This window comes from Sinohyriopsis cumingii, chromosome 4 (genome assembly GCF_028554795.1).
Source record: "Sinohyriopsis cumingii isolate HCF-2022 chromosome 4, ASM2855479v2, whole genome shotgun sequence".
Classification (NCBI taxonomy): Eukaryota; Metazoa; Mollusca; class Bivalvia; order Unionida; family Unionidae; genus Sinohyriopsis; species Sinohyriopsis cumingii.
The window spans coordinates 170,704-190,012 of record NC_142964.1 but is presented as its reverse complement, the minus strand read 5'-3'; the positions used below and the strand labels follow the sequence as shown (position 1 = coordinate 190,012).

General features: G+C 35.0%; 1 protein-coding gene across 1 annotated transcript in view; it reads right to left on the bottom strand.

Annotated features, from left to right (window-relative positions):
- The window catches only part of LOC149800518 (uncharacterized), a 36,331-nt gene extending 17,455 nt beyond the window's left edge, over window positions 1–18,876 (bottom strand). Inside the window, exons 1-4 of the mRNA XM_089954452.1 lie at window positions 18,804–18,876; window positions 9,347–12,320; window positions 6,185–6,419; window positions 4,588–4,689 (exon numbers count right to left, since the gene is read on the bottom strand). Of these exons, the coding sequence (XP_089810578.1) occupies window positions 4,588–4,689; window positions 6,185–6,419; window positions 9,347–12,307 (3,298 nt within the window). The 5' untranslated portion in view covers window positions 12,308–12,320; window positions 18,804–18,876. The remainder of the gene's footprint in view (window positions 1–4,587; window positions 4,690–6,184; window positions 6,420–9,346; window positions 12,321–18,803) is intronic.
- Between the last annotated feature and the right edge of the window lie 433 nt (window positions 18,877–19,309).

Sequence of the window (19,309 nt, the reverse complement as noted above, 5' to 3'; positions counted from 1 at the left end):
GTAAAAAGAAAATAGTTTTCAGTGAATAGAACGTTAAGTTTAAACATTATACATGTATATGTAAATTTATATTTTTTCAAATCATACAACTACACTAAAAACAAAAAATAAACCACAACAATAAAATTCTCAACTCCCATGTATGATCACTTAGAATGCTGTGTAGTTCTAAGATGAGTAAACATCTGGCATTACACTGTACCATGTATAGAAATGTGAATTACCATCATTAAATGAAAAAAAAGCAAATAAAAAGAATATACCATGAAGCATATGTGAAAATAACTAATTCAAAATAAGTATGTTAATTAGTAAAGAGTGTTAAATGCCAGGAAAGTTGATCCTAACAAATAAAGGTAGGATATAATGCAGATTCTTTAGAAATAATAAATAACGATTGGTACACGTACAGTACCTAAATACATTTAGCTTGAGAATGCAGATTTTAACCGTATCAAGATAAATCACACAAGCTTTAGGTACTGATACTCAAATATCACCAGTCAATTGGATCATTCACCAACTGATTTTTTCCCTTTGTTGGCATTAGTGTTATTTTCATCACATGTCAGTTTAAAAAAAAAAGTAAACATATTTTGCTGAATTATTTTTACGAATCAACATATCTTTCTGCACTCTTTTACAAAATCTTTACTTGTAGTGCTCTAAAGAAATCACATGTATTTAACCAGCAGTTAGTATTATTATTATTATTAGTATTATGGCATACTGATGACTGGTCAATGGTGTCCAAATCAAACTCAGGGAAAGCTTTGATTACATACATTGTTTATATTTTTGTCAACACCAATTTAATTTAAACACCATTACAACAAAAAAGGGCATCATTAACTTGATAATCAATTGCAGGTGATTACATTAACACTCAACAGAATATGGTTTCTTTGAAATACGTAGTAAGAGTAGCCTTTTGTGGTGCAATCCTTTTCATACGAAAATGACCCAGTTATGGATTGTTAAATAAACACACGGGTTTCATGCCTGTATACTTAATCTAACTGTCAGCTATTCTGCAGACTGGCCAAGGCTAACCAGGATGTGAAAAGGGCAAGCACCATTGGGGAAAATTGAGGTGCGTCAAAGGGAGAAATGGATGTGTCCTTTGCGAACTTCATGTGTACTTGATCTTGAAGCTGGGATTCCTGAGATCCCTGACATATTGGATGCCATATTGGTACCATTTTCATTTCAGTCCAGTAAGAAATCATAAGAAGTCTTCTGGTAGAAACCTTGTGGTGGTATGATGTTCTGTTTTGAAAATATAACAGTAACAAAATTTTCAAGATGGCTACCACAGTGGCCTTAATGGATATCAGGTCAGCCCCATTTCCAACTAGACATCTTAAGAAGTCTTTCTGTAAAAGCACAATGTCAGTATTACCAGCCAGCATGGAAAAGTTTGAATAGCATGATTTTCAAGATGGCCATTGTGACAGCCATGTTGTAAACCAGATCATCACCATTTTAATTTACAAATAGCTAGGCACCATAAGAAGTCTTTCAGTGAAAACCCCATGCTGAAATGACCATTCATTGAGGAAAAGTAGCGATAACAAGATTTTGAAGATCACCATATTGGATGTCCCAGCAACACCATTTTCATTATGAAAAAATCAGACATTAAAAGAAGTTGTTCACTAAAAATACCCTATTAATATAACCCTCCAGTCATGAAAGTGACAATAACAAGACTTTCAAGCTGACTGCTGTGGTAACCATACTGGATGGGTATGCAACACCATTTTCACTTAGGACCCTCTTGACATGATAAGAAGTCTTCAGGCAAAAACCCCATGGAAATTTTACTTTGTGTTAATGAAGTGTAGCGGTAGCACGATTTTCAAGCAAGCTGATGTGCCAGCCATACTGGACATCATATCTTCACTGCTTTTACACTGGACAAACTTGGCATTGTAACAAATCTTTTAGTGAAAACCCATGTTGATAAGATCATTGTTTCAGAAGGAGAAGCAATAACAATATTATAAAGATGGCTCCTGTGGTGGCCATACTGGACATTTGATTGGCACCATTTTCATTTAGGCCCAAATAGACATCACAAGAATTATTCACTGAAAACCCATGTCAATATGACTTTTATTCAGATCAAGTGGCAATAAATGATTCTCAAGATGGATGCTGTAGTGGCCATATTGGACCAAAGATCAGTACCAACTTAGGACTAACTAGACATCATAAGTCTTTTAGCTAAAACCCCATGTTGATCTGGCAATTCATTCATGAAGAATAGTGGTAAGATTTAGTGGTAAGTGATATTGGATGTCCAAGCCACACTGTTTTCAGTCAGGACAAACTAGATCCTAGGATGAATATGTTTGTAAAACATCATGGCACTCTTCCAAGTAGTTAAGTAGCAGTAATGATAACAAACTTGTGATAACAGACTGACAAATGACAGATGGACAACAGATCATCCTATAAAACCACTCTGGTGGCCTAAGTGGTAAAAGCGCCTGCCTCGGATGTGGGAGATCACGGGTCTGAACCCCCAGTTGAGGCATACTAAAGACATATGAAAATGGTACTAACAGCTTCCTTACTTGGCACTCAGCATTAAGATGTTAGTGTTAGGACTGGTTGGCTCAGTGTCAGGATAATGTCACTGGGTGGAACATAATGCTACATGTCTATGGCATGATGCACAAGTAGCTGACATCACTATAAACTGCCACCTTGCAGACGTCATAGCGACATGACTGAAAAATTGTTAAAGCTACATAAAAGATCAGAATCACACACACACACACACTCTGGACTTGCCTGTGTTAAAGCATTTCTTATTGATATGCAAATTTGTACACTAACAAAAAAGTTTAATGCAGTTTGACACTGCTACAGCATGCTCCATTATAACACAAATTCGGATACAACATGATCATGGCATGGCTCCCAACATTTCATATAAACGTATTTTTTCATACACAAAAATTAAGTATTTCTTTTTCAAAGTATGAGAAATAATACACAAAAAGTTTATTATCATTACACAAAAAGTTGTAAAAGTGTTAATTAGTGGGCATTTACAATGGATAACAGTACATAGAAATGTAAAGCTTTTACTGCTAAGGAGAAACTTGAAACCATGGAAAGGATTAAGTCTGGTTTTAAACAATCACAATTAGCTAGAAATTTATGTGTTAACGAGTTGACCATCCAAAGACAGTAGATGTCAAAGTAACAGAAAGCTGCTGAAAATCAAATAATGTTTTTAAAAAAAACCAATAAAGTATTATGGTTTGCATACAAGAAAGTTCTAGCAGCATAAAATTTATGTAGACACCATTTATTGGCCTTGGGCCATGCTGAACCATAAGTGTGTTTTGCCTTTTCCTTATGTAATTCTGCTATTTATTTTCTATTGAATTCAGACACATAATAATCTGTGACAAAATTAATGACTATTTTAAATCTGCGTGCATATTTTTTCATGGAATTTTAGTGCATGTGACAAGATTGGTGTGTGAGTACACACTGTTGATACTCCATTAATGCTATACATTAGACAATTATTCATGTATGTGTACCAATGTGGATTTCTCAGAATAAAGCAAAATATTATATGTTCAATCTTTAGGTTTTCACTACACGTGTCTCTATCATTTAATATGCATTTATTTCAGATGGTAACTGTGCTAATGAAGTAAGTATTTTTGTGCCCACTTTTATTACCCACCCGACATTTTTTTGGTGAATGCCTCATTTTCTTCAGCTAAATGACTTGGATTTTTATAAATCAATTTGGTGCATAACATAGTTTGTTTTATGGAACCCAACCATCATGTAATAGTGGGGGTCACACTGTATACGGAATTCTTGTCATTTTCCTCACAAATTGTGGGCATACCTGAAAACAAAACATAACTAACAAGAACAATTCAATTAATTACAGACAATACAGTTTAGGCAGAAAATCACAAGCCACTATGCCTCATAAAATATCCTCGGTAAACAAATATACAAACAAAGCTCTCTGAAGGCCTGGACCATCAGTCTCTGGACACTGGCAAGAAAACCTGGAGTGCATCAGTGGGAAATGAATCATCACAAGGAAGCAAATCATTTCAACTTTTACTTTACTAAGCATCCTTCCAGTAAAAAAATAGATAAATTTTTTTTTAACAATTCAATGCAATTACTTTTTTCCATCAAATAATTTTTTCTAATACCCTTCTGGGAAAATGTACATCAAATGAATTCTGCATTTTAAAAACTGAGGATTCAGGGCAAGTTACTGAGAGTCCACAGTTGGCAGAGTCGCAGAAACTGGCAGTCAAAGTGAACAATTTGATAGACACACAAAAGCTCCAACTAAAGACTCTTGAAAATTAGCATTTTGCAAGTTTGGTCCGCCAAGATTTAAAACTACAAGGAAAGAAATACTCACTTAAGAAAAGTAATGCACGTGCTTTTTAATTTATGAAAATAATTACTTAAACTAAATGCACATAAAAAGTTTGATAACTGTACAAGGAATAGTAATTGAGCAATGGAGACCAATGTAGATACGTGCCAAAAAGCTCTATTGATCTATGGTTAAATACATACCTTTTAGGGTAAAAGAACTTCCACAGAAGCATACATATGGCTTGCTATTGTTGTGCATATGCAAGTGACCTTGAAGGTTATGAAGCCTTCCAAACTGTTTACCTGTAAAGACAGAAAAACTCATTTTTATGTTTAAAAAAATGTCACTGTAAACATATGTTCAAGTTAAAAAGTAACTCCCCTCGTCTTATCACTGTCAAAGTAGCATATATAAATTAGAACATTAAATCAGAAAACAAAATCTTAACTTTATATTGAGTGTTTATTGTACATTCAGGCATATATGAACAAAACATAAAGGAGAAAATGGACGATAATTATATTATTGTCTGCAGTAATAATTATGGAATTATTCATCAAGTTCACACCTTCAGTCTTGGGCAATCAATGTCAATACACTTACTGACGAATTAAATAGTGTTTGGATCTGTTAAGATGGAACACATGCCTTCGGAAACCAATTCTGTTGACAGTAGGGATGGTATCTTAAGTTAGGTTCTACCATATTGTTTCTTACCAATAAATAGTTTTTGAAGTTGACAGCTTTTTGTTTTATTCTATAGGTCACAATTACTAATGAACACATTTTTCGTATCATTTATCTTAAGAATCTGAATTTTCGTATCATTTACCTTAAGAATCTGAATATTTCATTGTAATGAATGCCACTTAATGACTCAAGAAAATGCAAAGAAATGGAGTCTGAATTTTGGACGAAACAAACATTGTAGAGGTGAGTGACATATTGTTTAATACCTCTACAAAACAAACTGATTTTAACAATGAAAATGTAACATATAATTTCAAGATCATGGACACATTCTGCCATGACTTTGAGTGTGGTCAGGGCTAGCATAAGCTATGTGAAACAAAACCACTGTTTTTTTCTTCAAAGGAATTTATTTATTATTCGGTTATAACTTACATCAATTTCTTACAAGCTTCTTTTCAGCAAATATTTTAAGTGGGGGGACCATCAAATATGTTGTACCCAGGGTTCCGTATTGCATCACACTGGCCCTGAGTATGGTCAATTGTTTCACATCCAATGCAAATGTCAACAATGCAAACTAAAATTACAAAATGTTCAAGCCCTCTTTAGTATTAAACATATACACTTTTTTGCCTTCATATTTAATGTCATTATGCTCTATTTATCAATTGTCCTGTTTATTTATCATTCGTGATCTAAACAGTGAATACACTTTAAATGCAAACCGTTTCGACACATTTTTTAATCAGTGACTTACGAAAACAAACTTGTCAATGAAATAATATTCAGCAAACCAAGTTTGTTTACTCACCAGCAATTTTATTTGTTTAAGTGTGATTACACAAGTTGAAATCTGCTAGTATTTGCAATGGTGAGAATTCAGACATTAAACACAGGTGGGCAAGCGCTTAACCTTCACATGTCAGAACTTGGGATCAAATGCAAGAAAGCGGGTGCATCTATGTTGATATTAATAGAAGTAACATTACTGAAAACTCAGTCATCTTAAATAATTTGCCTTGTTTTAGGTTTGGAAATTCTATTACAGCTTACATACCCAGTAACCAAGCATGCAGAAGAACCCAATAAACTGTAGCAACATACCACAGAACTTGCAGGAGTATGGTTTTTTATCTGCATGAACCACCATGTGAGCCTTTAATGTCTGCGGCTGCGTGAATGTCTTGCCACACACCTCACACTTAAATGAACGCTGTGCATTATGAATCAGCATGTGTCTCTGCATGTTGGCCTTCTGGTTGAAGGACCGTCCACAGTGTGGACAGTTAAAAGGACGGAGTCCTGTGTGTGTAAACTGATGGGCCTTCAGATGATGCTCCTGTAAGACATAATTAATATTTTATCAGATCCATCTTGGACAATACCTCAATATAAAGAGCACCTACACATAAAGGACAATAATAGATACTTTCTCTTAATTTTATCTATGCATAAAGAACACCTTACTCCTCCATAATAAAATGTTTTCCTCAACACTGCAATACATGTTAATCCATGCTGGAAAATCTTGTTTGAAACATAAAAGTGCTACCTTTTGATTGATCATAATATTTTCTAGTAAAATTTGGAGTCAAATAAAGTATAATGACAGAGGAGAGTATACACAAAAGAAAAAAACCGCTGAGGTGTCCCATACAGACAGAAATTATGGTCATGCAAGTTCAAAAAATATCTTCTGAAATATGTGCACATATACAGTACAATCTTGAGTACCAAACAATATACAGTACAATCTTGTGTACCAAACAATATACAGTACAATCTTTTGTACCAAACAATATACAGAACAATCTTGTGTACCAAACAATATACAGTACAATCTTGTGTACCAAACAATATACAGAACAATCTTGTGTACCAAACAATATACAGTACAATCTTGTGTACCAAACAATATACAGTACAATCTTGTGTACCAAACAATATACAGAACAATCTTGTGTACCAAACAATATACAGAACAATCTTGTGTACCAAACAATATACAGAACAATCTTGTGTACCAAACAATATACAGAACAATCTTGTGTACCAAACAATATACAGAACAATCTTGTGTACCAAACAATATACAGTACAATCTTGTGTACCAAACAATATACAGTACAATCTTGTGTACCAAACAATATACAGTACAATCTTGTGTACCAAACAATATACAGAACAATCTTGTGTACCAAACAATATACAGAACAATCTTGTGTACCAAACAATATACAGTACAATCTTGTGTACCAAACAATATACAGTACAATCTTGTGTACCAAACAATATACAGTACAATCTTGTGTACCAAACAGTTAAGACTAAAAACACCAAACAGTTATGACTAAAAATACTGAATAAACAGATTTTATTTTCAACAATTTTCAATTAATCATTCTGTATGTTAAATCTTCAGACACATAAAAAAAATTTGTAATGAGATTAGACATGTTCATTCATCATTTTCCTGAATATATGACATACAAATTATGTGATACTGATTTGTTTTAGTTCATATATTTATATCAACATCCTGAATTCCAACGACAATGACATTCAGTAGCCCATACAAATTATGTGATACTGATTTGTTTTACTTCATATATTTATATCACCATCCTGAATTCAATGACAATGACATTCAGTAGCCCATACAAATTATGTGATACTGATTTGTTTTACTTCATATACTTATATCACCATCGTGAATTCCAACGACAATGACATTCAGTAGCCCATACAAATTATGTGATACTGATTTGTTTTACTTTATATATTTATATCACCATCCTGAATTCCAATGACAATGACATTCAGTAGCCCATACAAATTATTAAGATGGTTGGCCGGTTGTTTTGTTGGTTTTCAATGGAGCTTCATTGGTAAGTAATCCTATGCAGTGGAAACGGTAGCCAATCAAATTATTTTGAACAAGGTAAATAATATGCAATCAAAAATTACAAGTTACAGCCACTCTCGTTATTAAGTTCACAACTTTGAGCTTAAATAAATAGGAGACCTTCAAAATAAGAATACTACACCCCAGAAGAATTTATAATGTATCTTATTTGTGTATTTTGCATGTCCAACACACTCAGCATACAATAATATGCTACATCACACTCAAATGTAAAAAGTTCTTCAACACCATACTTGTCCATGATGACCATTTTTTTTAAAGTTCTAAAACTATCTGATTTGTCCATATATTTACTTTTCTGTAATTTACTCAAATGATTACTTGCCATGTACATTTTTTTAAATTTGTCTCTGGCAAGTGGACAAATGTTTATTTCAATCCTGAAAGAGAAATTATCCTCCTTATTCAATGACATGCCATAGCCTGATAATATGAATATCTCAAGTTTTACAAACTTCTGACAAATATTTAACATGAATATCTTGATTATAAGTCCTCCCTTCTCTTTTTGACAATAACTTCAAGCCCCCCCACAATTGTTTACAAAGTTATTAGGCTGGTCCCTTTGGTCCCTTAGTCTTACAATGAAAAATCGTATGTATGTATGTAAGTATGTATGTATGTATGTATGTATGTATGTATGCTGTATGTATGTATGTGTGTGTTTATGTATGTATGCATGTATGTATGTATGGATGGATGGATGGATGGATGGATGGATGGATGCATGCATGCATGCATGGATGTATGTATGCATGTATGTAAGCATGGGGTTTCATAGAAGAATCCTGACTACAAAGGGCCAAATAAGTGTAGGTATCCCCAAAAAGCCAGACCATGCAAGTATAAAGTTAAGAACAAGCTCAAATAATTTAAATACATAAAATCCAATTGTTTTAGATAAACCACAATCTTTCAAAATGTATAAGATCTTCCTATTTAATTATTATGAAGCCACACATCCCAGGATAAAAGGCTGCCTACATTAACTGCCACTTTACAACATTTTTAAGGTGCATCAGACATATTCTACATCCCTGATCCTGCAGGGGGCCTGTCGTCAGTCTCAACACGGTTCAAGGTGTTAATTAATTCTTGTAATGCCTACTGATGTATTCATTTTAGCACAATTTCAGGTACCTCAAAAAACAATAGAGTGTGAACCTAGATCTGCCATTGCATAAAATGTCAGCAAATTAAATACTATCATGTTTACTGTAAAACATAAGTAGATCAAAAACATAAAGACTTTTTTCTTCAGACATATTATGTAAAGGCAGACTGTGTTCTACTGTCTACAGTTTGGCATGTATTTTACAACAGCAAATTAAGGAATTCACCTTCATGAAATCCATGCCACATTCTGCACATATGTAAGGTCTGGATCCAGCATGTGTGATCATATGATCCTTTAGCTGGCTGGGGAAGCGAAAGATCTTGTTGCAGTGTTTGCATGTCAGATCGCTGCAATGCTCATGTGTCAGCATGTGCTGTCGAAGTTCCTTCTGTGATGGGAACTCCTCCCCACATTCCAAACACCTGTCCTTGCCAAAGGCATGTTTTTCCTTGTGTGCACGCAGCTCGCTGGGATAGGCAAATCCACGTCCACAAATGTCACAGATGTATGGTTTACTGTCTAGATGAACAGCATGGTGGCGTTTCAGATGACTGATCTGCGTAAAACCTTTGCTACAAATATGGCACTTGTGAGGTTTGACATTATCATGTGTTAGCATGTGTGTATTTAGATGGCTTAACTGTTTAAAATACTTCCCACACATCATACATAGGTGTGGTTTGATACCACTGTGATCTAAGATATGGGTCACAAGGTTATGTTTTGTGGTGTAGGATTTAGGACATAATCTGCACTGCCAACGCTTTTGCTCCCCATGAACAATACACTGTTCATCATCAATCTTAATATTTATTTCCACTTTCTCTAGTTCATTCTCATCAACTGCATTGCATTGTTTCTCCTCCTTCTCTTTCTCTTTTTGAGTTATTTTCAATTTGGACATGATTGATGTCTTTTGAACACCAACTTTCTCCACATCTTTTGCTTCAGTATCTTTCTCCCTTCCTTCTCCTGTCCTTGTCTCACTTTTGCCAAGGTTTACCACTGACACAATACCTCCCTTAGCTGCCTCAGAGCTGACAATTTGTGGTACCAGTGCGCTGGAGCCTTTGCTCATGATGGAAATAGTGACGATGGTTGCATTGTCAGCTACAGTGGTCGTCATCACAGCCTTTGCTGATGCATCATTATAGCTAGGAGAGGTTATAGCAAATGGATGGGAAGGAGATCTTTTGACCTTTTTACCAGTTGGAGTTTCTTCATTGCTTTCATCCAAGTCCTTGAAGAGTCCCTTAAGAGAATTCTCATCTCTATCTGATACAGGTCCGATGGGGTCTTCATCTTCTGAATAGTCTGAGTAATCTTCCTCTTTGTCAAACTTTGATGGTTGGATCTGAAAGCTTTGTAACCTGGTGTAATCATCATCATCATCATCATCAGCTTCATCATCACCATCACCATCCTTCTCCTCCCCTTGTGGTCTTTTTCTGCTGCCATGTGTCAGCTTGATGACCATCTTTAAACTCTCTTTTTCAACTGGCTCTGACTCCTTTTTGACCACTTCCTCTGCAATGTCTCTTGGAGCCCAATTTTGTTTGCGTTTCTTAGGTGGTGTGTCATGACTGGCAAACATACCCTTTGATATCCGATGCTCTGATCCATACTGTTTCTGTTGATCATCCCCATTTGCTGATGTTAACAGGGATTCTCTCTTTGATTTATCTATCGAGTACCCCAGAATGCTCTCTGTATCAGTTGGTGGTTCTTCATCAAAATCTTTGGTTTTGTCTTTTGTTTCAAGTTTTCCTTTGAAGAGGAATTGAACTGTCTGATTCTCCTTGCCTTCATTACTTGTCTTATCTCCTTCAGTGTTTACTCCCACTGAACCTTTCCTTGATTCAGAGTTGTATGACATATTAGTTGTTTTACTTCTAATCAGCTTTGGAGTACTAGCACTGGATGGTGTAAAATCAAAGGGCCCCATTTGCTTAGCATCAGATGCTATATTTTCAAACTGGCTACTGTTTCGAAGGCCTGGGGACTGCTGTATCAGCTCAGTGGATATAGTTTTAGTATTACCTCCACCTTTAACACTGGTCTCTGACATGTTTTTCTTAACTCTGGCTCTTTCACTGTCCTGGAGTCGAGTCTTGAATGCTCCAAATGAAGGCAGGTTGAAACTATCTGGTTTTGGAACATAGTCCTGAATAATATTTCGCTTTGTCTGAATGGAGCTTTGGTAATCTTGATTAGTCAATGATTGTTCCTCTTCAGGTTTAAAATTTACTGGTATGATATCTGGACTTGCATGCTGCAGTGAAGCTGTTGTGGCATTTATCCTTGCACCTGAAGCATGGTATTGTGAAGAACTAGTTCCAGACTGACCAGATTCCAAACGATCAAAATATCCTGAGGGGTGAGGAACAGAGGGCACATTCAGAGGTGGAAATTGCATCCCTCCAGTTTGTCTGTCAAAGCGAGAATTAGCCTCTTTTGTCACATGCTGAGGTGACTGAATCACTGACTGATGCTGGTTTCCTGCATAGCTTGCTACATTGGACTGCAAAATTGATGAAGTAGTTTGTGTACCCTGCATTCCTGTAACAGCTGCTTCAAGTGCTGACATTGGAATTGGAAATGAGGAAATACCAGCCTCTGATGCATCATTTGTTCCAGACTGTAAAGCCTGAGATGATGTTTGTTGCGACATGTATGTATTTGCCAGACTCATATTCATGTTCATGGCCATCCCCGATGCTGAGGCTAGGATAGAATTAAATGCTGGCAGGGCCTCAACACGGTCTGCTACCAACGTGTTGCTGTAGTTTGACTGCTGGAAGAATGGAAGCATACTGTTGAAGGTAGAAATATTTGGGAGTCTGTTACCACCAACTTGTTGCTGTACACCAAGAATTTGTTGCAGTAGCTCGGGAGTGGTTAAACCTGGTATTGCCCCCATATTGAAATTGATATTGATGTTCTGTGGGTAGGCCACATGAAATCGTGGAATGTCCCGAGTTGTGGGATCTGCAGCACCACGTGGCGATGGGACACTATGCTGATGGGCACCCATGTTGCCATGACGAAGATGAGGATAGTTCTGGTGACCATCTTGACGAGTGTCTGTGACATCTGAGGAGTGTGAGCTGGTTAAAGAGGATGGGTAACTTAGATTACCCAGAGCATCAGATCCATAGCTATAATCACCACCAAGATTCTCCATCTTCCTAAGTAGTCTACAAAGAAAGAATAAACAATTTCAATAATAAACTCAGAGTCTGCTTGGATGGCTCCCATTTAACTCTTTCAATGGACATTTATTAATGTAATACCTAATGTAAACACTACTATCACACAGAACTTTCTCTGCCTTTTCCATTGCATGTTGAAAAAGAAATTTGGATACTAACTGTGGCCCACTCTTATTCCTGTTGTTATTGTCATAATATACTCAGGATGACACAACATTCTGATGTGTCATCACTACTATTTAATATAATCAGTAGTATGAAGCTATGGAAATTTAATAATCTTTATTTTGTCCAAATGTTCCCGGTATTAAATGACAACTTTAAAGTGCAGGTATTTCATTGATGCAACTGAAAGGTTATGACATATTATTTTTAGTGTTTGTCTTTCATTGTGAAGATCTATTCTACTGTACAGTGAAGCCCCTCAACCAACCCCCCCACACACATACCAACCTTGGGACCAAAGTAAACTTTTGATTCTGAGAGGTTTCATTTCTGAATGGTTTCACATATGTGAAAATATATGTTCATATGCATTTATATGTATATGACAAGAGAGTTGGCAAGAGAATGCATTTATATGTATGTGACAAGAGAGTTGGCAAGAGAATGTATTTATGAGAGAACGTCTGCATGTACAGATGTGTGTGCGAGTATTTAGGAAAACATTTTATAACATTAAAAAATAGCTGAACAATGCATGGTCCTTCCAAAACTCAATTTCTGACATATGAATAAATACAGTTGTTTCACATAGATATAGTCTCTGTCTCAATAAACACTGAAGTAAAGAGACAATTTTATAACTGACTTTCAAGCCCATTAGAATTATAAATGATAATCCATAATGTTTGAATACTCCATATAATTCATGATTCATTTACCAAATTATACTAGTTTCTTCAGTGTAGAATTTGGCACAAATTCGTAATTGGCTCATACTAATTTTATCCCAACTGCTCTGGTGGCCTAGTGGTTAGAGCGTCTGTCTTTGATGCGGGCGGTAGTGTGTTCTATCCATGGCCAAGTCATACCAAAGACTTACAAAAATGGTACTAACAGCTGCCTCGCTTGGCGCTCAGCATTAAGAGGTTAGTGTTAGGACTGGTCGGCCTGGTGTCAGGATAATGTGACTGGGTGGGACATTATGCTACATGTCTGCAGCATGATGCCCCACTGCTAGACATCACTATAAACTGCCACACTGCAGACATCCTAGCGATATGACTGAAAAATTGTTAAAGCAACGTTGTTAGAAAAATAAAAAAATCCCAAATCCTAATTTTATTTTGTACAGATAGTTCAATCATATGATGCTTAACGGGTTGTTCTGACATCTTAATATGCAGACGAAGATAAATCAGTCATGGCTACTTGCAAGTACATGATTTTTCTCCTATGAAAAACAACTGAGTGAATCTGACTTTTACATTATCCATTGGCAAATCATCAAAAGTGAGGCTGCATGCATGGCTAATAAAGTCCAGGTATTTAATATAAAAAACCACCCATTCTATGGATCATTCATGCAAATGAAAAGCATCAATCAGAATTAGAAAACAAGCTGATGAACATAAGCTTTTTTAAGTGGCTTATCTACAGGCATTGTTTTTAGCAATTTACCTTAATAGCTGCAAAGACTTCAGATTAGTCTACTGTCAATGTAATCCTGTCAGCACCTGTGTTAGATATAGTTATAATCTCACATGCCCTTGGGATATTTTCCCACCAATAAGCCTACTACATTATTTGCTAACCATTAACAATCTGGTCCAATTTGAGTCAGGAATTCAGCAGCTAAAATACATTTCCAAGTTTGAAGTGAGTTTCAGTTTTATGAGGGTTTTTTTCAATTGTAAAATTTGAACTGGGGATGTGGATGAAAAATGCTTCTGATTCCAGAGCACATGAGCTTGGGGTTAAAATATGTTTCCAAGTTTTAAGAGAATTTCAGTTTTATGAAGTTCTTTTTGAAAGTGTAAAATTTACATTAGGGATATAAAAAATTGTCTCAGTTCTGGAGCAGATGAGGTGAGTTTCAGTTTTATGAGAGCTTTTTAAAGTGTAAAATTGAAATTGGAGATGAAAATCTGTTTCAGATTCAGGAACAGAGGGATTTCAGATTAAAATACATTTCCAACTTGTAAGTTAGTTTCAGCTTTATGAGATTTGTTTAAAGTGTAAAATTGAAATTGGGGGTGAACATTTTCTTCAAATTCCGGAGTAAAGAGGTTTCATTATATAATATTAAATAAAAATTTCAGGAACTCCCTCCTCAATTTTGGTATTGAGTGGATTACTGTGTTCAGCAAGTTCAGTTTTGAAGGGTTTCAATGTTCATTTGGTTGGGGTTTTAGGGCACAGTATATTTTTTCATGCTGAGAGATAATTAAACTCAAGTGCCTTGCCCAAGGACACACCATTATAGCTGACCTGGGCTGATCTGATGAACTCACACCCCTCTGGTTAGATATTCATTTCTTGTGCAAAGCTGTACAATTACTTCAGTCTCTTTCTGAGAGTCAAAGTTTTTCAACTCACATTGGAAAGAGACAAGGATGTCCCAGATGATGGTAATGTACAACTGGAACATGACTACCTATGACCTTCACATACTGTAAGTCATAAAATGTTCACAAGATTAAAAATATGGTATATGCAAATTGCCAATTAACAACTTACACAGGTGTTGTGTCCTGAACAAGGTATATTACTGAATTCAAGAAAATGTTATGATGCTATAATAATTGATATTATTGTTATTGCATAGTGTGACATAGGAAAATATTTACAGTACAAACACATGCAGAGTAAACGAAGAATTCATCTGGCAATTTGTAATAAGAGAAAATATAATGGAGCTTAATTAAAATTTAGCTGAAATGGTACAACAAAGAATTTTAGTGCATAAAGCAGATGCAAATGTACCCATTTATTATAGATAATTTCAGTTATTATGCCAATATGCACCATCTGACTTGTATCATTTCTAACCCTTTTTGATTCTGAAGCTCAGTTATGTGGAACAGGCCAATGTGCTCTCTCTGTTACAAAAGGCAACTAACAGAGGTAGGAGTCACAAATGCAAAGTAGTCAGCATGCCAAACTTGTGACTTAAAATATATGGGTTCAAATCCTACCATCAAATCAGGCTGGATCAGCATCCACAGTGTCAAAAATCTACTTGGTGTCATAACCGGGGGCTCAGATTAAACATTTTGGGGTCTGATGCATAAATGAAGGTAATGGGAAACACTGCTTAGAACAGAGCTCCATTATAATATATTTCCTGTTACATGGCACATACTGTCATGTACCCCATTTTATTATAATGTAGTAAAATTATATGTGTCATGTTCATCAGTACGAGGCAGTCTCACGATAAGGCAGTATATTCCATGGCTGGTATGGACAGTGTTATAATGAAGAAGAGCTTTAACATAGGGGAACACAGAACATGTCAGGTTCACATATGCTGAACTTTCCACAACTTACACCATCACTAATCAATGAACATATACCATGATCATATGAGCATTTAATGCTTTGTAAGACAATGAATTCTCTTCTAAGTTTTTTTGGTATCAATACTGTACAAGATAACCCTGACTAAACCATTAACAGTTGAGAGAAATAAAAATGGTGGTTACGTTACTACAGATATTGCCTATACAGATTGTACTCCATTAAAAAGGTTAAATTCAAAGAAAAAAGTCTATCTTTGTTCACTGACATGAGTGCAGATTGTTTAGTATGGATTTTGCATTAAATCAAACATAATACAGAACTCAAGTAAATGGAATAATAGTGTCTGTGAATTTGTAAATAATGTAAACAAAAAAACAAACCATAAAGATATGAGACGGAAGTGGGTCAAAACTTACTCAAGTCAAAACATAACTAAGTCAAAATGAAATGTACCCAACCCAAAATAAAGCTAGTCCCAAACATGTTTAGGTTTGGTGATATATTGTACAATTTTAAGTTCGTGTGCTTAAAGTTCCATATATCAGTCGACAGTGCTTCTCTGTAAGTTGTTAATAGACACAGCTGGTTTTAGACAGTTTTATTTTTATCACTATAGAAACGATACCTTGAATAATATAACAACATCATGGCCATTGAAATACATAAGGGATGAAAAATAAGACAAATTAGGGACAGGGAAAATGATTTAACTTCTGACACATTATTTGAGAATTAGATCTGGCTTATGAAAAAGGCAAAGTTAAATAAAATTTTCATTGCATCAAACACAATGTTTATACAACAAAACACAAACTATAACACAAATATGGGTTATTCAGATTTGCATGAAAATGAATGAAGTCTACTTAGTAGTAAACACCAATGGATAACATTGAAGGGTACTTCACTCTGCAGTAAGTAATATTTAACGGAATATTTTCAAATTATTTCAATCCAAATAAATGTGGATACAAGCACTGCTTAATGAATACCGTAATAAAACAGTGGATATCATACATGCATTTTTGAATGTGAATAGTTGCAAGAAAACACAACAAATTTTTATTTGGGTTTTTCTTTTGTATGTCAAATTTTAATTTAGTTTTTTCTATATGTACAAAAAAACAGAATTTCCAATATTAGACCTCTATTTGTCAAATTGTCAGTATATCATGTTTACTAACCCTAACCCCTACTCAGCATGATGAATTGAATTTTCAGTAAAACAACAAATGTTTTTTTATAGGTGATAAATACATTAGTTAAATTTAAAAGGTTTCAGTACTAATGAACCAATAAAGAAAATATTCTTCAAAATCCATGCACAAAATAATCTGCAACATAATGAATAAAACAAACACAACAATAATATTCTAAAATTTCAGGTTGAAATCTCAATCCCAGTCGCTAGATTTTCGTTGAAAAAAAAAATCTGCCATTGTATAGGTTAAAATGGGCAATGCCTGTGCCCACTCTCTTGCTCTCTCTCATCATATGCAACTCAGTTATTGTGACAATTAACTACTCGTGATAAAAAAATGCCGAAAAGACTAAGAACAGAGAAAGCACCATAAATTAAACTGGATTACAGTGTGAGATTGCACATGAGTGTTGGCATATATTTCCAGTTCACTTGTCAGTAGGTATTAAATCTGATTAATATAAAAATCAAATTTTATAAAGCTACTATGCAAACAGCTGCAAGAGCACCTACTGCAAGAAAACTGTTGGTCAGTGAGCTTTAAAGAAACTGATAATTATCATTCCCACAAAGATCACATCAATAAACATGGTGAAGATTATGATATTGACAACATCATGTAATCACTGCTTATGATCCAAAGTAGCTTTTGGTTAATTTGGATTTAGGTGAATTGTTGCAATTTTCTACTGATATATTGTCCAGTTGGTTTTGTCACAAAGTGCTGAGCTGATTATTGTAAAAGTTTAATTTTGTATGAAAAATGAAGATTAATGCAGCTATTTTATATTATTTCTTAAATTTGGTACTATTTAACAGAGATGTTGGACAAGACTAACATCGATGATTCAAGCTGCTCAGATGCATAAATCAGCTGGTCAAAAGCCGAACTGGTCCAAATTGTCATGGCAAATTTTATGTCCTATACTTTGCTTTTATTAATCTGGCGGGGGAATTGCGAAAATAAAATATTACAATTTATTTTGTTTTGACTGAGTACGTTTTGACTTGGGTACGTTTCAGTACTCAAGTGTATGTTTTGACTTGGTTACGTTTATATCAAGGTAAGTTTCGTCTCAACCACGTAGAAGTGTGAAAGATAAAGAAAAGTATCCATTCCTCAAAGAAAACAAGAATAATGAGCGGTAGCACAGTTAATTGGGTAAATAAAATGTCCAATGATGTACGACACTGATTCCAGTAGTTATATTCACCAATCACATCCCATCCTCCAATCAGAACTATCAGGGTCGATGTCCTACATTAAAGGATTTGATGATAAAAATGTGGAGTTTTGTCAAATTTCTTTAGTGAGTAAAGTTTTAAAGTAATCGATGGCGTCAATACATAATATAATCTATAAACTTATGGGGAATGTCACGAACGTGCCATTCTGAACTGCAGAACACGCCCCCAGAAGGAAAACATGGCGGATGGACAGAAAGGAACAAAGCGAAAGAACGACTGCAACTGTTCAGTTCCCCAACCAACTTGTTATTTCCTTAAAGCAGTTCCAAATTCATCCTTGTGATTTAGAATACATAACTGAGTTAAGCTTAGGTGAAAATAATAGTTGTTTTCGCCAAAATTTAAATACTTGTTTTCCGCCTGCCTCACTGAAAGGATGGATGGAAGAAATGGCGACGGGAAAGATTTTGGTGGTTGGCAGCTTGCCGAGTCGCTGCAAATTTCTTTGTATATAGGAACTGACTAATGTCGGTGCACTAAAATTTGATGACATTATAACATAACAAAAGCAGATTAAAGGTGAAAAATCATATTCAAGTATTGAAACTTACCATACTCTTGGATGGAACGAAGAACGTATTTCTCCGAGATGAAGCGCATGTATACAGTGACCGGCTCGACGTGTAAACAAACATAAGAGTACTTAGCATAAAAGGTCCTTCTCCAAACAGATAATATATTTTTTGATTGACTTTCAATTTTTTATATTCACAGGAACTTTCATTTTAGTATTGAAAGTCTATAAATTGCAATATAGGTAATTATTCAGGGAACTATTTTATTTGGTTGGCTGTCTAAAATCTCTGTGGTAGAATATATATGTAAGTCGGTCATGAAATTTGTTCTTTCTTTCTTCTTTCCGTTGTAACATGCTTTTAAAGAGGACGAAGAAGGAAATGGCTTAAAAAATAAAACACTCCATCCACATGCATACAGCTACACGTGATCTTAATTGTAAACTGACATAAAGAAATAGTTTTAAATGTTAGGAATATCGTAAATGGTATCAACATTTTCTTTCTTGTAGTGAAGGATCTTGAACAGTTGGTCATAAACT